At 37.4% G+C, this 23,852-nt stretch overlaps 1 protein-coding gene across 1 annotated transcript; it reads left to right on the forward strand.

Annotated features, from left to right (window-relative positions):
- Window positions 1–5,984: 5,984 nt before the first annotated feature.
- LOC752704 (dolichyl-diphosphooligosaccharide--protein glycosyltransferase 48 kDa subunit) lies at window positions 5,985–20,596 on the forward strand. The gene is made up of 10 exons (XM_030987004.1): window positions 5,985–6,139; window positions 11,696–11,806; window positions 12,699–12,785; window positions 13,853–13,956; window positions 14,242–14,336; window positions 15,778–16,020; window positions 16,633–16,780; window positions 17,261–17,381; window positions 18,134–18,240; window positions 18,821–20,596. The coding sequence occupies exons 1-10, from the start codon at window positions 6,001–6,003 to the stop codon at window positions 18,974–18,976; spliced, it is 1,311 nt and encodes a 436-aa protein (XP_030842864.1). The 5' UTR covers window positions 5,985–6,000; the 3' UTR covers window positions 18,977–20,596.
- The last annotated feature ends 3,256 nt before the right edge of the window (window positions 20,597–23,852 follow it).

Below are 23,852 nucleotides of genomic sequence, written 5' to 3' on the forward strand. Positions count from 1 at the left end.
TTACTCGTAACACAAGCTGTAAACCGCGATGTTTTTTTTTTCTCTATCAGTTGTGTATATTATAACCGAGAACTAAGTGCATTATTACGTAGGACCTTTGCTGCGCGTTTAAGGCCTTTCATTTACACGTTAAAGAAAAAAGAAAGAAAAAAAAAAGAAAGAAGAAGACCGCGTCATATCCGAAAGAGCCTTAATGATGGTGGGGGTTGTAAGTCATTCTACCCCCCCCCCCCGCCCACCCTAACGCTCGGAACAATATTCCCGCATATTTTACGCTCTGTCCTCCAGTCTGTCAAAGCCCAATAGCATGGTTAGAGTAAATGTTCTTGAATAGGCCAGTAAAGTTGAAGGATATCTCAACTGACAATAATCAGTCTTGACCACAAAAAGGGGCCATTTGTGTTCTAAGTCTGGACTAACGTGCACAAAGTCACAGAGACCCCACTGTTATCGTTTTCATAATTCTTGTTTATCATTGTTATTCTGCATGCTGCAGCCGCAACAATACTATTTTCTTATTAAAATCAAATGCAGAAAAGTGGAAAACTACTCTTGTAGAAGTAATATAGGGATCACTTCGGTTTGGAGTTCAATCCACTCCTAATTATAATTATTGTTTTGAGAGTGGAGATTAATATGATCCCTCAAAACGACTCCCAAAAGAATGGATTTCCATTCATGTATATTAACAGAGTACTGTCATCTTTGTGATAGTAGTTTTGTCTATACTTACCATGTATTAATCAAAGTGCACAAAGTCACACAGACCCCACTGTTATCGTTTTCATAATTCTTGTTTATCATTGTTATTCTGCATGCTGCAGCCGCAACAATACAAACAATGCTTTTCAGAGTTTCTCTGTTGTGGTAATTATGATATTTTGTCATTAAAATCAAATGCAGAAAAGTGGAAAACTACTCTTTTAGGAGTCATAATAATTATATATGGATCACTTAGTCGGTTTGGAGTTCAATCCACTCTTAATATTTTTTTGAGAGTGGATTCCGTTATCGAGATTGCGGATTTTAATTCCAGATCAATGTGATCCCTCAAAAAGACTCCAAAAAGAATGGATTTTTAATTCCTGTATATTAACGGAGTACTGTCATCTTTGTGATAGTAGTTTTTTCTATACTTACCATATACATTGTATTAATCTATCATGTTTCTCACTCATTGACATTTTGGTATAGCGCGTACATAATTTAAGAGATATTGTTTTTTTAAAACTATATCAGCTTTTAATTACTAAATATTTGCACGAAAACAAAATAAAAAATAACAACAACTAATCAATAACAACACTTGTTACATCTTTATATAAAGGGTATACTCTTTCATATCAGCCCCGTTCAATTATTGATTCAAAGACAGATGATTCTGGCATTGTTAAATTACTGAATTTCTTCCAGCCTCACACCTGCATACATATCTTCTTCTTTTTTTTAAAACAGTGCCTTGTTTTTTAATCGTGGATAGAACACGATCGCAATGACTTTCGATAAATCAACCCATGGACAATTTCTGATCCCAAAGAAACACTGTTTTGGAATACGTAATCTCAATGAATTTCAATATGTGATGGAAGAGGGTATTGGAATTTCATTGGGTTTATTTTTCGAATGTCTTTGCAACTATATCATATTAACTAATTTTTTTTGTAAAATATATTTTAAAAGAGATAATAGTTGAAGTATATATAAAGCCGGTGTGACCGTGGACTCTTGTAATGAATTATTTTAGTACACCAAAAACAACGTTGTTTACATGTTATCAATGTATCATACATTATTTTGTAGGCAAGGGCATTTCGTTTCTCAAACTTTTGTGTGAATTGATTGATAATAATTGATTCAGGATTGTTTTTTTAATTTATTGTATACTTGTCTGAAAGAAAAAAAGATGGATTTATGAAATATACATGTTTGTTTATTTTTAATTAATAACGAGTTATAATTTTACGCCTTTTCGAAAAACAACGCTGGATACACTTTATTTTTTATTCATATTCATATTATCACTATCATTATTATTACTTATACCGCGCTTTTCCCACAAAGCCCAAAGCGCTTACTGTAAATGACAATTACATACATACATGTAATAAGAAAAACAATCTTACATCTACAAAAATTAAATACAAGCTAAATACAATAAGAAAAACAATCTTACAACTACAATCTGCAAAAATAGAGTGTTTTTAATGCCTTTCGGAAGGTAATAACTGATATAGACTGTTTAATTCTAAGTGGTAGATCATTACAGTATTTTTAAGCAGATACAGTAATATAATTGTCCTATCACCGACTAATGTGCGAGTAATTGACTACATGAGACTGATTAGTAGCATTATTACGTTTAATGTTGTATGTTGTATCCTGCTTGTACTGAATAAGGACTCTAAATCAAAGAATAAACAAAAATTAAACCGAACAACTATTTGGAAATTCAATTATTTTTATCGTGCATACGGTAAACGTTGGAATTGTGTTGGAGTGTATAAGTAGTTTATGGTAAAATTATCTTGAAAACGATTGCAAAGACTCATGAATATTTGATGAGGTAATTTTGACTCTACAGTCTGTAATCGCAAAAGTTTTTTTTGGAATAATAGCCAGGCAATGGAATTTCAAATTGTGATACATATTGGTAATAACCAATCCCCCCCCCCCCCCCAAAAAAAAAAAACATTTAAGGGTTTATCTTACCATGTTTGAAAATATTGTGCATGTGACTTATTACGTAATCCGAACATGATGAATTTGCCCAAGAGTTGATTTTTTTTGGAAGTCTTTGCGATCGATTTTTTTTTGGTGGTAATATTGAAGCAAACGAAACAGAAAAAAAAATCATAGAATATAATTAAAAAAAACGCTAATATACATTCAGATTTATTAAAAGAACCACAATAATACAGAATTTATTAGTTTTTTTAAATAAATGTTTGATGATTTAAAGCGATATTTTGTATCACAGTTATAAATTTGACATGGATCTCACCAAGGATCGAGGCGGTACGTCAAATCAATTTGTGTTAGTGGTATATACCCTTACTCGAGATTGCCAACTGAATTGAAGTTTGCTCATATTAGAGTATAATAAGATTACAAAAATGAGGAGATAATGAGCAAGAAAGAAAGAAAGATAGATATAAGGAGAGAGAGAGAGAGACAGAGACAGACAGACAGAGAGGGAGGGAGAGAGAGAGATAGAGAGAGAGAGAGAGGCAAAGAGGGCCTAGATGGTGTGAGAGCTAGGGGCGACAGTTGACATCTAGAATCGAAAGAGACAGATAGAGAGAGAGAGAGAGCGGAGGGGGGGGGGCACAAATTAGAGACCATACAAACAGCTAGAAAGAGAAGAGAAGAGTAGATGAGAGATAGAGATCTCGAAGGCCCGGGGGAGGTAGAGAGAGAGAGAGAAAGACCCGGGGAGAAAGAGAGAGAGAGAGAGAGAGAGAGAGAGAGGGGGGGGGGGGGGTAGAGAGAGAGAGATATACATGATTCTTAAAGGTATACAAAGACCAGTTATGGTCATGCGATTGCATTGTGAAAGAAACGTTGTGGAATCGATCAGAAAAGGTTGATCATCTAGCATCTAGCATCTGCAAGGTTCTGGAATCATCAAAATGATAAGAAATTTGGCCCATTCTTCGTAAAGTTACAAGCACTATACACAGAAAGATGTATATGGGACTACCCTATATCTCTCACAGGACCATGAGAGAAACAAATTTACCAAATATATGAATTAGTAGGCGGTTTCCCGGCAAATTTTTTATCATCATGTATTAGTCAAAACATATTCTTTCACATGATTGGTAATGAGAGCTTCCATTTCATTTTTTGAAATTGGGGCGTTACCAATACTCTTTACCTTCAACATGATTTTCTTAAATTAGCTCTTGAAAGGGATTGATTAAATAATTAACCTTTTAGAATGGTAATGAAATCTACTGATTCAGAAATGGGGAAGAAAATAAAGAACTCTTTTTTCTATTTTTCCTTCATAATTTTATAGGGGAAAGTGGGGCATAATGGAACACTTAATTTCAAACTTGCAATATGACGTCATCAACGACACAAAAACAGTAAAAATAACAGTTTCAGATAGATGTTGTATGCACTTTATTATGTCAACGAAAAACCGACAAAAACCACGGTAAAATTGCAGAGAAACTCGAAACGAATTTTACAAAAGAAAAATCCAACTTGCCCCATCCCTGAGGCATAATGGCACTCCCCCCTGGGGCAAAATGGATCTACGGATCCGTATTGCCCCCATCAGAACTCTAACGTTCTATATTGAGTAATGTACCTAAAGTAACTTTAAGCAAACTTGGTGGGCAGAGCTGCATAATGAATGCCTATAGTAGTTTCAAACATTTATGGGGCAAAACTGGAAAGGTAATCGTAATAAAGCCTGGATTAAAAGTAGAAAATGTAGACTTGTAGAATGTGCACTACACTCTCAATTTCTTAGACTGGAATCTGGGTCAAATTTTCGTTCTGATACAACCACTAGTCACGTAAACCAACTGCTAGGCACATACTTTGAATTCAGCTAACTTATACAGTATCTAAAACTGGCTGGGAAACTAGAACAACCATCGATTTGTTTTATGAACCAACTACTTTCAGAATGGAACATGAAACATTGGTAAACAGGCCCCTATAAAAAGGGCGAAAACAGTATTTTGTTTATGTTTGTGAATTATTTTACAAGACAAAACAAAATTAGTAATGTTGATTTTTATTCCCTTTATGCATTTGTTGTCTCTGTGCTATAATGTCGCCATAATTAAAGCACCTACTGGCTCAACAATGAATGATATTTGGAAATAAAGAGTGGAGAACGTTTAACTTATAAAAATACAACAAGAAAATCCAAATTTAATGATAAAAATACATATTATGCATACACACAAGTGCACACGCACATTCACTCAACCATTCAGTCTTTAGGACCAACAGGGACACCATAACATTGGAGTGGTTTACTTGTTTACATTTTTATTTGAAGCCGTAAACCCTTGCCATATGCTTAATTCCAGCTTTCACAAGATATGTTATTTTCATTTGGGGCAAAACGGAACCCTGTTCCATTTTGTCCCGTACCTATATGGTCCATTTTGCCCCAATGACATATTTTTTAATAAAAGTTTGCGTAGAAAATACCTGAAGCATAGTTGGCATGCAAACAGGCGAGTCTAATGTTGATATCTTTATGATTAATATATACAAATATTTGATTAGAATCGATACCAAAATTACCACATTTCAGCCATATGAACATCCCCTTACTTTAGATCATGAGGCTGTAATTTTTTGGATGGGATCTTACTCCGATGTGCCTCGATGTAACCGGATGAAAATTCAGTGCTAAAATTATTTGGCATCTTCTCTTCTTCAAAGAATTTGCACAGAGGACGACCTTTTTTAACATATGCTAATTTCAAAGTTCCATTTTGCCCCCCGGGTCCGTTATGCCCCACTTTCCCCTAGGGGCTAAAATGGCCGGATATTTGATATCATGTCGTTCACCACCAATTTTTCGCCCATGGCCACGGTAGAACTATTATTTTCATGAATTTTTGAAATATTAGGCAAATAAATGGTAATATATACCGAGCTCATTATGCAACAATTGGTCTCATGATAAAGACTAAACGGAGTGTGCTGCTGGAGTAGAATCTCCGTGTGCATCTACACTACGTGGGTCAGTGGTTGTCGATCCCGATATGTACACGTTGGCATTAGTTGATTGGTTCCGTGCAGTGTCAATCTACTAAAGTTTATGAGTAGAGTTTAAAAATATATTATTAAATCCTCTAACACTAGGAAAAGAACATCAATTATAATTTAAAATCACTAAATTATTATATGAATACTATGTGTGATGTTTTAAAAAATGTATTAAATTTACTTATGAAATCACAGAAACCATCTTCAAATTGTCCATAGATCTAGGTCTATTTGTCTTTTCAGCCTCAATCCAAAATGGCAGTCGTCGTGGCACTTGTTCTCTGCGGGCTTCTAGCCGTCATTAGCAGTGTACAGGGTGGAGGAAAAACCCTAGTTCTCCTAGATTCGATGACTATGCGAGAGTCGCATTCGATGTTTTTCAAATCTCTACAGGGTAAGGATTAAACTCGTTTTATAAAGCTGGATCTAGGTCAAGATTCTCACTTGCCGGTCCCACACATACAAAATTATGTTCGGTATGTTGGGTAGGGTCACTCATATTCATGTCATAACTCGAACTAGCCTTAAGGGCTCTCTCGAAATGTTTTTTTAATGATATTATTCGAGAGAGCCTTAAACGGCTCCCATACCCCTGCACGGAGAGGCATGTAAACAAAACTCAAAAGTGGTCCAAAATCACACTTTCGCGCACCCGACCAATATTGGACAGTGGCTTTGATAAATCTTGTCGTAGTTTTGGTCTTAATTAGCGCTTTAATTTCAAAATCGGATCTAAAAATAACAAAATAAGAGCAATTTTCTTACCAGACCGATACAGCTCAGCTCCCTTTTCACGTGTACCGTGTGAATTCACGATGTCTACACAATGGTGATGACCTCTGACTAGGGTGTCTGAACGATTTTTCAATTTTCAATTTGGGATCGTTTTTCACCATTTTTGTTTAATATTTGAATAAAAAATGTTATCAGAATAATACATTTCAAATTTCAAGTCTCACCGATGTTTCTATCAAAAGTTACAGCCCCTCCAACACGCTGGTATATTCATATCATTTTGGTCAAAATCGACGAAAAAGACGTCCACGCAGAGTGATGTTGTTTTGCTAAATTTAGCCAAACAGCTGTATCGCGCGATATGCAAGCGTATGCATATCGTACGCATGCTGCTAAGCCAATCCGCGACTTGCAGCTTGAGCTACGCTGTCTCCGCGACATGTGCGATTGACTAGTATGGTTGGCGTTCGTCGCACAATAAACCCGGAAGTGAATGCACGTTATAGTCAATGGCAATATCGCGGAGACAACGCACGTTGTCTCCGCGATATTGCCATTGACTATAACGTGTATTCACTTCCGGGTTTATCGAGGGAATTGCCAACCATAATTTCAGTCGCTATAATGTGTAATTGAATTTGGGGTTTCGTTCGTGCGCGGAGATGTTACGCGATGTAACCATGGTTTGGACTGAGCGGAGCGCACGCCTCCTAATTAGCTGATCCACCAAATAGCGAGAAGGGTATTTTTAAACTGTTATCAGTTGTGATCCCTGGGGGCTAGCGAAAATATAATCACATAGAATTGTTCCTTAGGACTGGGACTACTTATCGATCGGGGCGTCATATCTCAAAAGTGACAAACCTCAGAGTTAGCCAGGACACAATGTTTAAATTGCTGTTTTGACCAAGATATTTTTAGAATTTCGGGGGCTACGCCCCTTTGGAAATATTGGAATTCACCTGCTCTTTCATATGACACCTCATTCATTGATTATCACCTTCAGGATCACAACTGATAAAGGTTTGAATCTCGATTTGAAAAAAAAAAATTGACTTTTTTTGCATGGTCGCGCAATGCACGTACATGTAGGCTGCATAGGGATGCGTGTAATCTCTATGGGAAGAATTTTAGCACACAACATCGGGTGCGCAATCAGACACCCTACTCTGACTGGCACTTCCGTAATTGTGGGTAAATTGTGCTGCTTCCGTATAATGCGCTGTATGAGTGTTATTCAGCGCATTATACGGAAGCAGCACATTTACGAAGTGCTAGTCAGAGGTCATCACCATTGTGTAGACATCGTGAATTCACACGGTACACGTGAAAAGGGAGCTGAGCTGTATCGGTCTGGTAAGAAAATTGCTCTTATTTTGTTATTTTTAGATCCGATTTTGAAATTAAAGCGCTAATTAAGACCAAAACTACGACAAAATTTATCAAAGCCACTGTCCAATATTGGTCGGGTGCGCGAAAGTGTGATTTTGGACCACTTTTGAGTTTTGTTTACATGCCTCTCCGTGCAGGGGTATGGGAGCCGTTTAAGGCTCTCTCGAATAATATCATTAAAAAAACATTTCGAGAGAGCCCTTAAGGCTAACTCGAACACAGGGAGCTCCGCCGCGCCGCCGAAGCTAAGGTGTCTGAGCATAGCTCCAGATCCTACATGGGAAAACGATTCAAACAGCGGGCTTGGTCATATTTTTTTCGAAATGTAAAGAAGTAATTAATTAACATTTTAGCTTGGACTCTACTCTAGATAGGGTGTCTGAACGATTTTTCAATTTTCAATTTGGGATCGTTTTTCACCATTTTTGTTTGATATTTGAATAACAAATGTTATCAGAATAATACATTTCAAATTTCAAGTCTCACCGATGTTTCTATCAAAAGTTACAGCCCCTCCAAAACGCTGGTATATTCATATCATTAGGGTGTCTGATCGCGCACTCAGTTTTGTGTGCTAAAATTCTCCCATAGAGATTGCACACATCCCTATGCTGTCCATGTGCATTGCGCGCTCATGCAAAATTGGTCAATGATTTTATGAACAAATTGAAATTCAAACCTTTGGGGCTCGTGATCCCGAAGGTGAAACTCAATAATTGAGGTGTCATATGAAACAGCAGGTTTTTCTCCATGTTCCCCATAGGGGGGCACCCCCAAAATTCTAAAAATATCTTGCTCAAAACAGCGATCTAAACATTGTTTCCATGGTAACTCGGAGATTTACCAATTTCACGAAGTGCTCCCCCGAGGGATAAGTTGGGCCAGCTGTAAAGAATATATCCATGCACTTATTTTTTCTCTAGTCCCAAGGGATCACTAGCCCCAACAGTTTGAAAATACCCTTACTCCACGTTTTGCATATCATGCTGTGCATTAGCTGTGCAGCTTTCGAGCAAAAATTATATCTCAACGTGAACCACTGCAGTTTTTGAGGGGCTGTATCTTTTGATAGAAACATTGGTGAGTCTTGAAATTTGAAAGGTATTATTCTGATTACATTTTTTATTCCAATATCCAACAAAAATGGTGAAAAACGATCCCAAATTGAAAATTGAAAAATCGTTCAGACACCCTAATATCATTTTGGTCAAAATCGATGAAAAAGACGTCCACGCAGAGTGATGTTGTTTTGCTAAATTTAGCCAAACAGCTGTATCGCGCGATATGCAAGCGTATGCATATCGTACGCATGCTGCTAAGCCAATCCGCGACTTGCAGCTTGAGCTACGCTGTCTCCGCGACATGTGCGATTGACTAGTATGGTTGGCGTTCGTCGCACAATAAACCCGGAAGTGAATGCACGTTACAGTCAATGGCAATATCGCGGAGACAACGCACGTTGTCTCCGCGATATTGCCATTGACTATAACGTGTATTCACTTCCGGGTTTATCGAGGGAATTGCCAACCATAATTTCAGTCACTATAATGTGTAATTGAATTTGGGGTTTCGTTCGTGCGCGGAGATGTTACGCGATGTAACCATGGTTTGGACTGAGCGGAGCGCACGCCCCCTAATTAGCTGATCCACCAAATAGCGAGAAGGGTATTTTTAAACTGTTATCAGTTGTGATCCCTGGGGGCTAGCGAAAATATAATCACATAGAATTGTTCCTTAGGACTGGGACTACTTATCGATCGGGGCGTCATATCTCAAAAGTGACAAACCTCAGAGTTAGCCAGGACACAATGTTTAAATTGCTGTTTTGACCAAGATATTTTTAGAATTTCGGGGGCTACGCCCCTTTGGAAATATTGGAATTCACCTGCTCTTTCATATGACACCTCATTCATTGATTATCACCTTCAGGATCACAACTGATAAAGGTTTGAATCTCGATTTGAAAAAAAAAAATTGACTTTTTTTGCATGGTCGCGCAATGCACGTAGGCTGCATAGGGATGCGTGTAATCTCTATGGGAAGAATTTTAGCACACAACATCGGGTGCGCGATCAGACACCCTACTCTAGATCTAGACCCTACAAATTATGTTTTCGACTCTTCTGTTCTGGGCAACACGTAGAAGAATCCCCTATCCAACTCAGTGAACGGAAATACGCGTCGCTGATTGGCTGATCGCGCGACTCTCGCTTGTCTGCTAGCTGCGAGGCATGGGCGATTCACTACACTGTGCGCGGTGTATTGTACCATGTATTGTAGCGGCCGTGTTGCGAGAGCGGGGCCCTGCACTAAACTCGAACACCAAGCAAAAAATGGCGACCAAAGACACATTCAGTGTATGTGGTTTTAACGATGTCGCTCTCTACACACTCGTGTCGCTCACATACAATTTGCACATAGCTTTACAGTTTACACACACTTCAACCTACACATACATATCCTTTACAAAAACTTCCGACGAAATCATCAAAAAATATGACTTACCGAAACAGAACCACCATACGATTTTGCTGAAAGTACCTAGAAATATCGATGACACCGATGGCGAAAAAAATTGTTCAAAAATCGAAGTCGGGATGGAAATATAACGAGTTTGATATCAACGTAATCGAGAAGTCACAGGCAGAAATAATCGCACTCGTAGGTTTAACATTGTGGGAAAATATGCAAATGAAATGAGTAAACACCCAATCAACTACGAGCATCGTGACGCTAGCACTTTTATGAATGAAAAATGATGTCAGTCGGGCTTGAGCGAACAGAAGAGCGCATTGCGCATGCACGAGTTTTGTGTGTAATTCTTCTTCGTGGGCAACGAGTCAACAACTTGTGAAATTATAATTTGAAGATGTCTTTGATGGATAAACAGAATGATTCCTTGCACGTAGAACTTAACATATTGGTTGAGTGCTATACAGTGAGTTTAGGCGCTCTCATTGGTTGATCCGCTGGAGCGGTCAGCATCTTTGAATTTAAGTGATAGAGGGCCCATTTAAGTAGAGAATGCGATGGACAGTCCCGCCAGTACAAAAGATTACACAACACATAACTCGATGGAGCTCTGACGCCGCTATTCAAACAGCGAGTTGGGTCACATTTTTTTTAAATGTAAAGATGTTTTTCGACTCCTCTGGGGATCCGTCCAACCACTTGAAATTATAATTTGAAGAAGTCTTTGATGGATAAAGATGGTGATTCCTCGTCCAAACCCTCTTCAACCATGTATCCCTGATTCAACATGGCTAAGAGAAAGTACGCATGCGCAGTAGTGCGAAGCGAATATGAATATTTATGCTAATTGCTATAGAGCGCTGTTCGCTCGAAATTGCTGAATATGCACGAGGTTGAGGTTTACATTTACCGCTCTTTTTGCCTATTCAGCAATTTCGAGCGAACTTAGCCCTAGCATGAATATTCTTATTTGCTGCGCCAAGTACATGTATACTAATGGCTACTTTTTTTTTCTTTTTTTTTTCTTTCTTTAAAATGTTTTTAATCAATTTTAATGAACATTACATACACAATATTTTGAATCAAATTATATAAGTCATATATTTTTTTTCTAGGTCAATCATGATGTTAGCAGTAATATGTTTTTGTTTTTATTGAAAATAAAACTCAACGACATCGCATGTACAGTAATGACATATCAATAAAGTAAATAGATGTATACCAATGCCTCCTTGAGTGCATTGTACTCGTGCAAAGCACTTTGAAATCGGTCAAGAATGTAACCCAAAATGTGAAATTTGATACTTAACCTTTATATATATCCATATTGTTTTTGTTCTTTATTATTCAGAGAGAGGTTTTGAGCTTACATACAAGAGTGCAGATGATCCTAACCTAAAGCTGAGCAGCTATGGAGAATACCTTTATGAGCATCTGGTGCTCTTCTGTCCATCAGTAGAAGGTAAATTAAACCTCCACTTGTACATGTAGGTGTCGTGGTATAGTGGTTCATTCACTTGACTTCCAGTTCAAGGGTTCAGGGTTTAAATCCAAGCCCAGCATTAACGTACATTGTCACGACGTTGATTTTCCACTCTCCACCAAAGTGTAAATAGGTCACTCGGAATAGACCAGTTCACGGTTAGCCCATGTCGCAAATAAACCTGAATATCCACAGATCTTCCAAACATGAAGAGGTCCACTTTAATATTTTGAAATAATCACTCCTACGGCGATGGAGGAGCTTCATAAATAGCCTTCGTTTCCCCTTTTCAAAGAATACTTCCACCTGTATATCATAGAGTGCACTGCTTGTTCTTAAATGAATAATGATGACATAACTTCATGAGCATGTATCCAGTATTTTGTCTCTGTGAATTTCACAATTCCTTTTGCAATGACTTTATCTGCTCATGCTCAGACTGCAACCGTGAACTGGCTTATTCCTGGAGTAATGATAATTTTGCGGCCCTCAAGAAGAGCAGTATCAATACTGATGTGACTACCCTATGGAAATGAGACCCAGTTTAGTGTCATATTTTTTCTTAATTATGGAACTACTTATATGGGGGTCTATATCTTTCTGTGTATGATGCCTTGTTCATCAAATTTATTTATCATTGGGGACATCCCTCAATTTTTAAAAGAATATCTATCACTTTAAGCAATTTTTTAACAATAAAAAAAAAAAAAAAAAACTTACATGTACTGTATATGTATCTTTTCAGGTTGTACAATTAATATTGGTGAGTGCAATGACTACTGTACTGGCTACATAAGACAAGGAATAGATATTTAAAATCTGTCAGGCACATGTAGTAATTTATCAATTTGATGCATTTCTCTTTTTGTAGAATTTGGCGGAGATATTGGAGAAAATACCTTAACAGATTTTATTGATGAAGGAGGAAACATCCTAGTAGCAGGCAGCTCAGATATAGGTATGTATTTCTTTTTTTAAATAATTTTGTTATAGCGCTTGGGTTGCAGTTAGAGTGTAGCAATCACCAAGTTTTTTTGGTTTTGTGTGTTGGAGGTTCCATTGTGATGTCATAAGTTCCATGTGATGTCATAGGTTCCATGTGATGTCATAATACGATATCCAAAATTGTAAGCTTCAGATAGTACTTCTGTAGATAGATTTCGATTTTAGTTTAGATGCACTCTCAATCAATGTGAAAGTGATTTTTGAGGGGACTCCTTGATGCACCTTTACATGCTCGCATAGAATGGGGCCGCACGAAACCAAGGTCTAACTTGGGTTTTTGCAAGTTTAAATACACTCACAATTGACATGAAAGCAACTTGTGAGAAGACTACCGTCACTACGGAGACGCAATCACGCAATTGCATTTGTCTTGTTTTCTGTTGCTCAAAACAACAATATTGCCATAGTGCATGTGCTCTGGACAGCACACATAAAACATTCACTGAAAGCAAGTAAAACCAAAAAGAGTTCACCTGAAACCATAAAACAGTTTGAAAGCTTGTTTTTTTGATGATTTCTGATATTTCAAATATTGGCAAGTGGCAAAACGCATTAGTGTATTTCAAGGCAAATAATATTGACTGCATAGTGTGAATACTCATTTGACAGTATATGCATAATTTTAGTTGACGTATCATTTGTTTTTTTGTTTTTTTCCCGAGCAACTTCTCACTATAAAATCAAACTCTTCCCCAATTATAATGAATTATTTATTCCAACCCAATGACAGTAATTCTTGTTAGTTTTCATGTTTGGTCTCTTTTCATTAATTTGGGCTTTTTCAAGAGTTTCCATGTAGGGGGCAAATGAAAACGCCTCTCGCCCCACAGTTCTTTAACCAGGGATGCCAGTTTTGAGGCAATAGCCTGAATTTAGGCCCTCTCTGCTTATTTTTATACCATAGTTTAGGCTTTTTTGTGTACAAACTAGCTCATTCTAGGTGATTTTCAGGCCCTCTGATCAATTCTAACTGGCATCCGTGTGTAACTAATGCAACTTACTGTACATTTAACTTTTCAGGAGAACCGCTGAGAGAACTTGGAAGTAATTGTGGACTTGAATTTGATGAGGAAGGAACTTCAGTAATTGATCATCTTAATTATGATGTTAAAGATGAGGGATATGTGAGTATAATGAAACATTTACTATATAAGTTTTTGTAATGTAATAGTAATGATTAACATTTACATATATTGCACATGAAATGACTTAAAAGAAGCAAACAATTAAATTAAAATAATAAACACATATATGAATATGCATAGAAATACATGTACTCTGTTAAATATAAGACAACATTTTAGGATGTAACTATACCTAGATTATAACTACAAAATGTACATTTTAAAGACTGTAGCAAATTATATTTTATCATTATTTTGGGAATCTGTTTTGTGAATATTTTGCAGCACACATTGGTAGTAGCAGATTCAGAAAACTTGATTGAAGCTGAGACCATTGTAGGTGCAAAGACCAACAAGCCTGTTTTATTCAACGGAGTCGGGTATGTAGAGTATCATCAGTATAATTACCTTCCATAGCTTTGCTAATCATTTGATTACCGTATGTAGTTCAGGGCTTTTCCCTTGTTTGAGATACATTGGCCCAAATTCACAAAGGAGGTCGTCGACAAACCTCCTTTGTGAATTCAGGCCATTATGTTTTGGGGCCATGGGAGGGTAATATAATTGTTTGGTCAGTCTGTAGTTGGTCTGGTGTCAGTCTCGATGAGACTGGGGTATAACTTTGCTGATTTGATTTTGTAATTAGGTGCTTAGTCAATGTTTTCAGTGACATGAATTATAAAAAAGGGGCACTTGATGAAGAAGAATTTACTTGTAGAAAATACACCCATTAAACTTATGACTTTAAAAGGCAATCCAACCTTGGTAATAATTCCATGTGCAGGAAAGCATAAAAAATGTTACATAATAGGAAAAGTTTTTAATCAGAACAATGATAAGAAAGTTGTGAGTGTTTTAGATTAGATACTTGATCACTAAATCTATGCAAATCTCAAATTGGCAATTTGTTCAGTGGATTATGACATAGTTAGGTACAACTCTCCTATTTGCCGAGTAAAAAAAATCATTGATTTATGTTTTTCTCCTAAGAGCCTTTTGGCATTACTTAAAATATATTGGGGATACCATAATATTGTCTATTCTCTAAGAAGAAAAGATCCTCCTGAGTCAGACACTTTGACAAATTGCCATTTTATTGTTTTGGAACAAATGAGAAAGTTGTGACATTGACACAGTGACACTGCCGATCCGGGCAAATTAAAATTACAACTTTAACAAATTACTACTTTCTTATTTTTTGTCTGATTTATTTCAAACATTCACCTTCTGTTTCTCTAATAATTTGTGCTGCTTTCTTTTAGAGTATAGTTTTCTATTTAGGTTGGATTTCCCCTGAAGGTTATCTGGGAGAGACCAAGTTATTTAGGATTATTTGCCTTCTTCTGGGATGCTATTTCAATCCAATCCAGTCCAATCCAAATGTATCTGATAAAGCACCTTTTCCTTGCAGTTACAAAGCGCTTTGTACATTGATTCACATGTTTGGGCCACTTAAAACAATATCATAACATTTAATCAATTAAAAAAGGTGGGTCAATCAATCCATTGTCCTCTTATAAAATACATGGGACATCAGGGGGGCGTTTCACAAAGCCTTTTGTCAGTGACAAATGACAAAAATCAGTGACAAATCTGCTGACAACCAATCAGAAGCAAGGATTTCAGTAGCTATAACAGAATCTGCCATTTGTCACTGATGACAAGTTTTGTGAAACGCACCCCAGAAGTAGATTAAACTGGTCAACAGATGAAGCTGTCTTTACAATAGCAGGTAGCTGGTTTAACAATATTGCTGCTACTGGTGGAAATTGAGATCAAAGTTTGCAACAAATAAAATTCTAAGAATGATTGTCTTTGCAGCCTGATTGCCGACCCAGACAACCCCCTCATCATTGACGTCCTCCATGCCTCGTCGTCCGCCTACTCCCACAACCCCAAGGAGGCCGTGGAGGATTACCCCTTGGTCGTGGGCACCAACACCCTGCTGGTAGCCGCCCTCCAGGCCAGGAACAACGCCAGAGTGGTCTTCAGTGGCTCTGTGGACCTCTTCAGCGATGCTTTCTTCCAGTCAGCGGTCCAGAAGGCATCGGGAGCCAGCAAGAAGTAAGTTGCAGGGATAATAATATAATATTCCTATTTTATATAGCGCTTAAAGCCCCCCTGTCCTGCTTGTAGCTACTTGCTCCCTCTATATAGAAAACGTCCCCAATCGGTGCCTGTTGATCCCCCATGATCCTCCTTTTCTTATGTTAGTTGAGAGCCGAGTTAATGAGATAGCCACCTGTCAGTGACCTCATTGTGTGGTCTAATCCCTTCTGGCCCAGTAGTATTGACGGTCTTTAAATGTCTCTAAGTGCTTTACAGATATACTATTACCCAGTTTTGTTATTGATCAACGACATAGAGAAATGAAGTTTAAAATAAATGATGTTTGAAACATTCAAAGAGGTATTAAGAATAAAAAATAGTAATTTTTAAATGCATTTATATTGCGTTATACAAGGATGTTTATAATGAAAACGTCTTGATAAAGACACTTTATAAAGACGTTAGATACATAACAAATTTGTGACCTTACTATGACGGTGGCGATTTAAAGCATGAAATTTTTTCGCATCATCTTATGCCAACTCATGGATTTAGAGTATTCATCACAATTCACCCACTTTTACTATGAAAGCTCTGATGTTAAATCCGATTCCTTTGATGATCCAGGTACCCCGAGTCTGGCAACCAGGCCCTCGCGTTGGCCATCTCCCAATGGGTCTTCAAGGAACACGGTGTCATCAGGGTTAGTCACGTCACCCATCACAAGGCTGGAGAGACATCTCCACCAGCATCCTACACCATTGAGGACAAAGTGGTAAGTAACAGTTCCAGTACCAGAGATGTCATAGGGTGGGGGTCTAGGGTCTAGCGAGTAAGTCACCTGTCTAAGAAAGACATGGTACAGTAAAAGATCTATGTATTTCTACTTTTTTCCAATGGATATATTAAGTTCTGTGACAATTCCAGGGGTTATGTGAGAGATCAGATGAACCAGGTACCCTATAAATTCATCATTTGAGATATTGGACGCCCCCCCCCAAAAAAAAAAAAAAAAAAACAAAAACAAAAACAAAAACAAAAACAAAAAAAACAATTGTCTATATTTCTAATGGGGGGGAGGGGGCTGCATATTTACAATCTATTCTCCAACATGTTTGTTTCTTTTAGTCTTTTTCTTTATACTTGATTTGATAAATATCTAATCAAAAGTTGTCTTTACATGTGTATATATTATATATGAAATGTGCTCTGTCGTGGTCAGTCTGAAATATTCCTCCATCCATTTCTCTTATAGGAGTACAACATTTGGCTTGACATTCTGGTCGATGGTGAGTGGCGTCCTTTCTCCGCTAATGATGTCCAGCTTGAGTTCGTCCGTATCGATCCTTTCGTCCGAACCACCCTCAAAAGCAGCAGTAAGTTATTCCGATGCTAGAAATGAAATTTTACTTTCATGTAGAGTGAATTGGACTGACTCGAGTCATAGACGGTTGTTTACTCGGCAAGTTTTGATCAATTAAGCCATTGCCTAGGGGAAATGGCTCGTCCCTGTATTAAACCTATAGAAATGAGATAATTCAGCAGTCTAGAGGTTAACTAAAATCCCACTAGATGAAACAAAAAATTGCCACTTTCGATTTACATCTTGTAAAGATGAAAGATAGTTTGTGAGCTTTCTCATTTTCAAGTGTGGAACAATGTCATAGAAGAACTGTTCTGAAAAGGATTGCCATGCCAATGCTGTCATATTCAATTTATATGACAAGATATAGCTGGAAAGTTCGGACCAGACTCTCATGTCGCATGTGTGTGTGTAGTCCCATAACCACATCTCTGTGTGCAGTGCTTGTGACTTTCAACAAGTTTGAGTCAATTTCTTTTTATTTATATGATTCCAAAACCTGAAAGTACACTCTGATCATTTTGTACCACATAATCAACCTTTCCCAATGGCTTCAGACAGTTTCATTCACAATGTAATCTCGTGACCAGAGGTCGGGTTCATCTTTAACAATTTAAAATGCAGGTACATGTATTTTCAATATATTGCCCATTGCAAGAATTGAAGAATGTCAAATTTATTTCGATCATGCTTTATGAATTTAGTAAAATGTTGTACCTAGAATCACAAATTAATGAATTCAGTTTATTTTTTGTTTCTTTACAGAGGGCCGTTTCTCCACAATCTTCAAGCTACCTGATGTGTATGGTGTGTTCCAATTCAAAGTGGACTACAATCGCATTGGCTTCACTCATCTTTTCAGTACCACACAGGTATGTATTCAAATCTGTATTGATATAGCACTTCGCATCAATATAAAATGCTTTACAAATATTATGAACGATCATGGGCCTAATGTATACACACATTTCCTACACCATCTGCATTCTATAGGTGTATCCCCTACTCCTGTTGGATCACCTGGGGGGTGTTTCACAAAGATCCTTAGTTGAACTTATCTCTAAGTTGGACTTAACAATTATGGAAAACCATTAGCATCTTTGAAAATATTGTGTAAAATAATTTTAAAAGGCATAAAATGTTGATTCAAATCATTCTTATTTCCTATTATCATGGGAAATTTCATGTTCTTGATGTGAAATTTATGAAAAGTTTAAAATACATGAATTTTTGCTTTTGAATATATCTCAAAATAAGACTACAAATTGCTCTCCATAATATTTAAGCCCATCTTAGAGTTAAGTTCAACTTCAAATCTTTGTGAAACACCCCCCTATAGCGATATGTGCGCTATATAAGAAGCCACAATTAATATTTCTTTATTATTATTATTTATATGCACTGCTTTTCAGAGCACATTGTAAACATTTTGTTCTTGCTTTGTTTCACCAGGTGTCTGTCCGTCCTTTTGAGCACACCCAGTTTGAGCGCTTCATCCCGTCTGCGTTCCCTTACTACGCCAGTGCCTTCTCCATGATGTTTGGTGTCTTTGTCTTCAGTCTCGTCTTTTTACATCATCGTGACAGTGACAAGAGCAAAAGGGAATAAAATCCCCTCTTCTCTTCCACTTCTTTTTCCTCCTTTAGATAAAATCATTCCTTTTCCCTTTCCTCCATGCACTCAGAGTTGGCATAATTGCTTGTTAACTGCGATGGAATAAGAATTCAGTGAGTATCAAGTCTGCAGATTGTAAACCATCTTGATACTTTGTAGTTGATAAGTGACTATGCCAACTCTGTATGCAGTAATTATTCGGTATAGTTCTTTATAAAAAAAATTATAGTTAGATTCATTGCATAGTGCGGTTATGCCATGAATTATAAGATATTTCATTCTAACACCACTTTAGCAATTTTAAAAGGAAGACAAAATATTAAGATACACAATGTAGAGGCAATGTTTTTAGTACCCTACCTGTTTTTCATTGAGGGGTTATTTTGGGGAATTTTCAAATTTGAAATACATTGTAAATGTTGTTGCGAATTTGTTGTGCAAGACTAAGGTTGATGATTTTCTTTCTGTGTTGAAAATGCAGTAGAGGAGTACATCTGGAACGTCTTTCAACAGGAATGTAGGAAGGTGATCAACGTTATTTTGTGTAAAATGTAATTACTATGGCAAGACTTGAGGTTAATTTTGTTTTCGTCGACATACTATGCCTATTTTCATTCAATCTTGATCAGTGGAACTGCTCATTTTCTTCTGATTTTATTAAAAGCCTAAAACGTTGAGTACTTGGTATCCAACCATTTTGGATTGGATTAAGATGAGTTGCATGTAATTTTTACAATGATTGATAACAAAATTAATAAAATAACTTCTCAACACTGCTGCCACTTAAGGGTGAGTTTATTTAGCAATGAGTCTTGTAAACTTTCACATCTCAATATCTAAACTATTTTGTAGAATATTTAGCTTTCAGTAGATTTTAGATTGGGCTGTGTCGGGTACAAGTGTATCATGGGAAGCATCTACTTTTACGATGGAAAAAAGAGTCTGTTTTTAGCACAAACTTTAGAGTTGCTATAGCATAGGACTAATTTTTAGTGAAACATTCAGAACTTCTGCAATACAAGCTGTCAAAATACTTTGAAGAGCAGAAGAACTTAATATTGAGCCAGTATTTTGCTCCATTTCTATCTTTTAGCTGTTGAAGTGTTTTAACTTTTTGATTACAGTGTATAGCTGGAATTCTCATGTGAAGCTTCTAGCAAGTGAAAACATTTTCACATGGGCTTTTTGTATCAGATTGTCTACTGCAATAAATAAAGATGCAATTTGCATCTCGTTGTGGTATAGAATTTTGTATAAAACCTATGTTTTTACATGAATAGCAACTAGTATCAACATAAATGAATGAATTATTATGAATGCATCATGTTGAGAGAAAAATAGTGTAGAAATATCGGAGTTTTCTAGTCTACATTTATGCAGATGAATTTTGCTATCTAGTGAACTATAGCTGTGGTAAAAGTATGTGGCTTCCCATTTCTGTTTGTACAATCTTATGTAGGGTATATATAGAGTACAATGTACATTCAATTTAGCAAGGTCATCATCTAGTTATCATTGAGAATTTTTTGGAATATATTGATTTGTAACACGGTTGAATAAACATAAGGCATTCAATTTGTTTGCCTTGATGGACAAGTGAGTTGTCCACAAGAATGTTGGAGTGTATTTTGAAGTGCTTCATGTCTGCACAAAAGAAAGTTGACTTATATAAACTTTTAAAGGACCCAGTATACTATCGGTATAGAGAGAATGTTCAGTTTTGATTGTTAGAGAGAGGGAGAAAGGGAGAGAGATAGAAAGAGTGGGGGAGAGAAAGAGACAGAGATATAGATGCAGGGGCAAGTTGATTATAAACAAAACTTTCCACATTCCCTTTTCCGTTCTCCATATATTTCTATGCTCAATTTCTCTTTTTCAATATTCAAGGAGGGGGGGGGGGGGGGGAGGGGAGACCTTTACCTAGCTCCTATATGTGCACACAATATTGTTCACACACAGAACAATTTAATAAACATCAAAGTACGCCCTACTTTTTAAATGCTGATACTTGTAGATAGGAGCCTATACACTTCATATAGAACAATACTCGATGGCATATCCTGGAATCGATATAGAGAGGGTGGGGTGGTGGTTTATTTATATCCTTTTCACGCCCTTTCTCCTTTTTTCCTTTTCTTTCTATGCCCTTTTTCGATATTCAATGGGGGGGGGGGGGGACTTTTCTTTTCGCGCTCTCTTCCCCCTCACCGTTTTGCAATGATCCTGCCCTCTTTTTTGACATGCTAAAAGAGGAGGGGGAGGGGTAATCCACCCCACCCCCCCCCCCCCCCCCTCCTGCAGCAACGAGACTGATTATCCTATTTGTTTGGATTTTAATCAATAACATTTGAATTGAATTGAATTGATTTAATTTAATTTAATTTTATGGGTGTTTTATTTCAGGAGAAGTTCTAAGGCGAATTTGTTGTGACTATATTAAAACAAAAATAGATAATGTGAAGTGAAGTAGTGTAAGAGGCATGATAGATTTGCGATGGCAGTAATAGCTTAATGGATAAAACGTGGTCAGTTAAACTACAATATGAAGAGTTAACACGTTGTGGTTATGCAAATCTATCATTATGCCATAGGCCCTTTCCGTGTTGCTGATAAACCAGGCAACCACATTATGACTAGATTAGTTTACTCCAGATTTCAATTGCCTTTGTTTGTTGCAGGAAATGGAAGCCAAAAATACCCCGTGAACTAGGAAAACCTGATGATAGTTGATTTACATGACTGCTAAGAAAGCATGCATATGCTTAAAGAGCTTGTAAACAACCAGGGGGATCGATCGACAGTTTGAGTCCTGTCCGGGGGTGGGGGGGGGGGGGGGGGGGGGCTTCTTTTCTTTCTAATTTTCCTTTAATACATTGTTCTTTATTTTCTCCCGTCTTCGTCACCCGTTGTGTGCGGGTGTGTATTTGTGTAAGTGGGGGTGGGGGTCAAGGGCTAAGTGATTATAAGCCATTTCCAGCTCGAAAACTGTTCAGGGAATGGACAACTGCCCTAGTGGCGGATTCCCCTGGGGGAAAAAAAACGTCTAAAAACACGTGCATTTTACCTTCTTCTTTTAGATGGGCCCCCTCCCCTGGCGCTCAAGGGGGGGGGGGGCGATTTTTCAAATTTTCGAGGCCCCCCCCCCCCCCATAAAAATTAGTGCTCACTACCCCCCCCCCCCCCCCACATCTATCTACATTAAGTATGTATATATCTATCTATTCATTTACCGATTCATTTATTTAGATGGTTGTCCATTTACTCATTTCTTTATTAAATGATACTTACTTATTTACATGTGTTTATTTAATTGTTTACGAAAGCTGATCAGCAACAAGTAGATAGTAGAAGAAAATCATTGAAATACAGAATTTAAATTGCTATATCTCCCTCACATCCCCCAAGGAAAAAAATAGAAGAGGAAAACTTGAATGAGTAGATAGGCATATAATCCAAATAGTGTGCTACATCTTATTTCACAGTTCCATGTCTTGTGAAATGATCTATGAAATCAACTGGACAGGATGGATGTGGGTTGTATGGTGATCGTACTCGATCGTTGCTTTTGCTTGATTTCCATGAATTTTATTTCATGCCAACATCGAGATTGGAGAAATCGTTCCAGTTTTCATCATGGAAACATTGATTCGATTATCAACGGATGAGGTGGCATTTAGGTTTAGAGTGGAAAAAGAAGCATGCATAAACGGGGGACCAATAAATTGTGTGTAATGAACACAGAACTGATGAACTATACATGTATAGCGCCGACTAATGCAAAATATAGCCTACAAATACGCCGGTCAAGCCAGGAAATCACTTTGTTGTAATTTTTCCAATCCTCTAGTCATGAACCCCTCCCCCTACGCCCTCCCCCTTTTCTTCCTGCCCGCTTTCTTTCTCTCTCTCTCCCTCTCTCTCTCTCTCTCTCTCTCGCTCTCTCTCTCTCTCCCTCTCTCTATCTCTCTCTCTCACTCAATCTTTCTTTCTTTCTTCTAGCTTTCTCTTTGCTCTCTATAACAGTTTAAGATATTGTTATTCAACCACTTTCATATATTAATTTCGTCAATTTTAGTTATGATATGGCCCTTACCCCCCCCCCTCTCTCTCTCTCTCTCTCTCTCCCACCCTCTCTCTCCCCCTCTCTCTCTCTATCTGTGCCTCTCTCTCTTCGGTTTTTATTACCGTATAACTAAAACGTCATCTTTTTCCATTTATCTCGCACTTTAATAACAAAATTGATCGATTATTATAACGATTGCTTTTGTTGTATCTCCTTCTTTATTCATCCCCGAAAACAAATTGTAATTCTTTCCATGCCAGTCCTAATAATGGGACCCTGATGTTGTCAATGAACTGGGTGACGGTGAATCCTATGAAGTCACTTCATGATGTAGACTGATCGCCATCCTCCCTTGGACGACCAAGACCAACGCTCTGGATAGGTGTCGAATAAAAATCGATCTCGTTGAAGCCTGGTCTTGGACCAACGGGACTGGTGATGATGAGTCCAGAGATGTCTAGCCTCATGGACATCGTAAGACCATAATTTTAAGCCCTGCATGAGTAAATATCTCTAAGGCATCTAATTTATTAACTATGCTGCTTCTTTGCATGACTAAACACAAATGTAGAGTACGTGCTTCCCTAGAAAATGAAATGCTCTGAATTATAAATATCACTCGATGCTCTAATATGCATGTTTAACTTGTTCATTTGCATGGTACCAGGTAGTTGTTCTGCTCTTTTGAAAGCGTTGTTCTTTTACAATTCTTGTCAATAATATCAGTCTTTATCATAGTAATCACGCATGCCTACATAGTGAAATATCATATTTCAAAGACCTCGTATCTTTATCAGCAAGCTCTCC

This window comes from Strongylocentrotus purpuratus, unplaced genomic scaffold, assembly GCF_000002235.5.
Source record: "Strongylocentrotus purpuratus isolate Spur 01 unplaced genomic scaffold, Spur_5.0 spur5_scaffold_16, whole genome shotgun sequence".
Taxonomy (NCBI): Eukaryota; Metazoa; Echinodermata; class Echinoidea; order Camarodonta; family Strongylocentrotidae; genus Strongylocentrotus; species Strongylocentrotus purpuratus.

Excerpts from the sequence above, each read along its gene's own strand:
- LOC752704 (XM_030987004.1), top strand. The coding sequence starts at position 6,001 with ATGGCAGTCGTCGTGGCACTTGTTCTCTGCGGGCTTCTAGCCGTCATT. Across the intron at positions 14,337-15,777 it reads GTTTTATTCAACGGAGTCGG|CCTGATTGCCGACCCAGACA; the intron begins GTATGTAGAGTA and ends TTGTCTTTGCAG. Across the intron at positions 16,021-16,632 it reads GCATCGGGAGCCAGCAAGAA|GTACCCCGAGTCTGGCAACC; the intron begins GTAAGTTGCAGG and ends TTGATGATCCAG.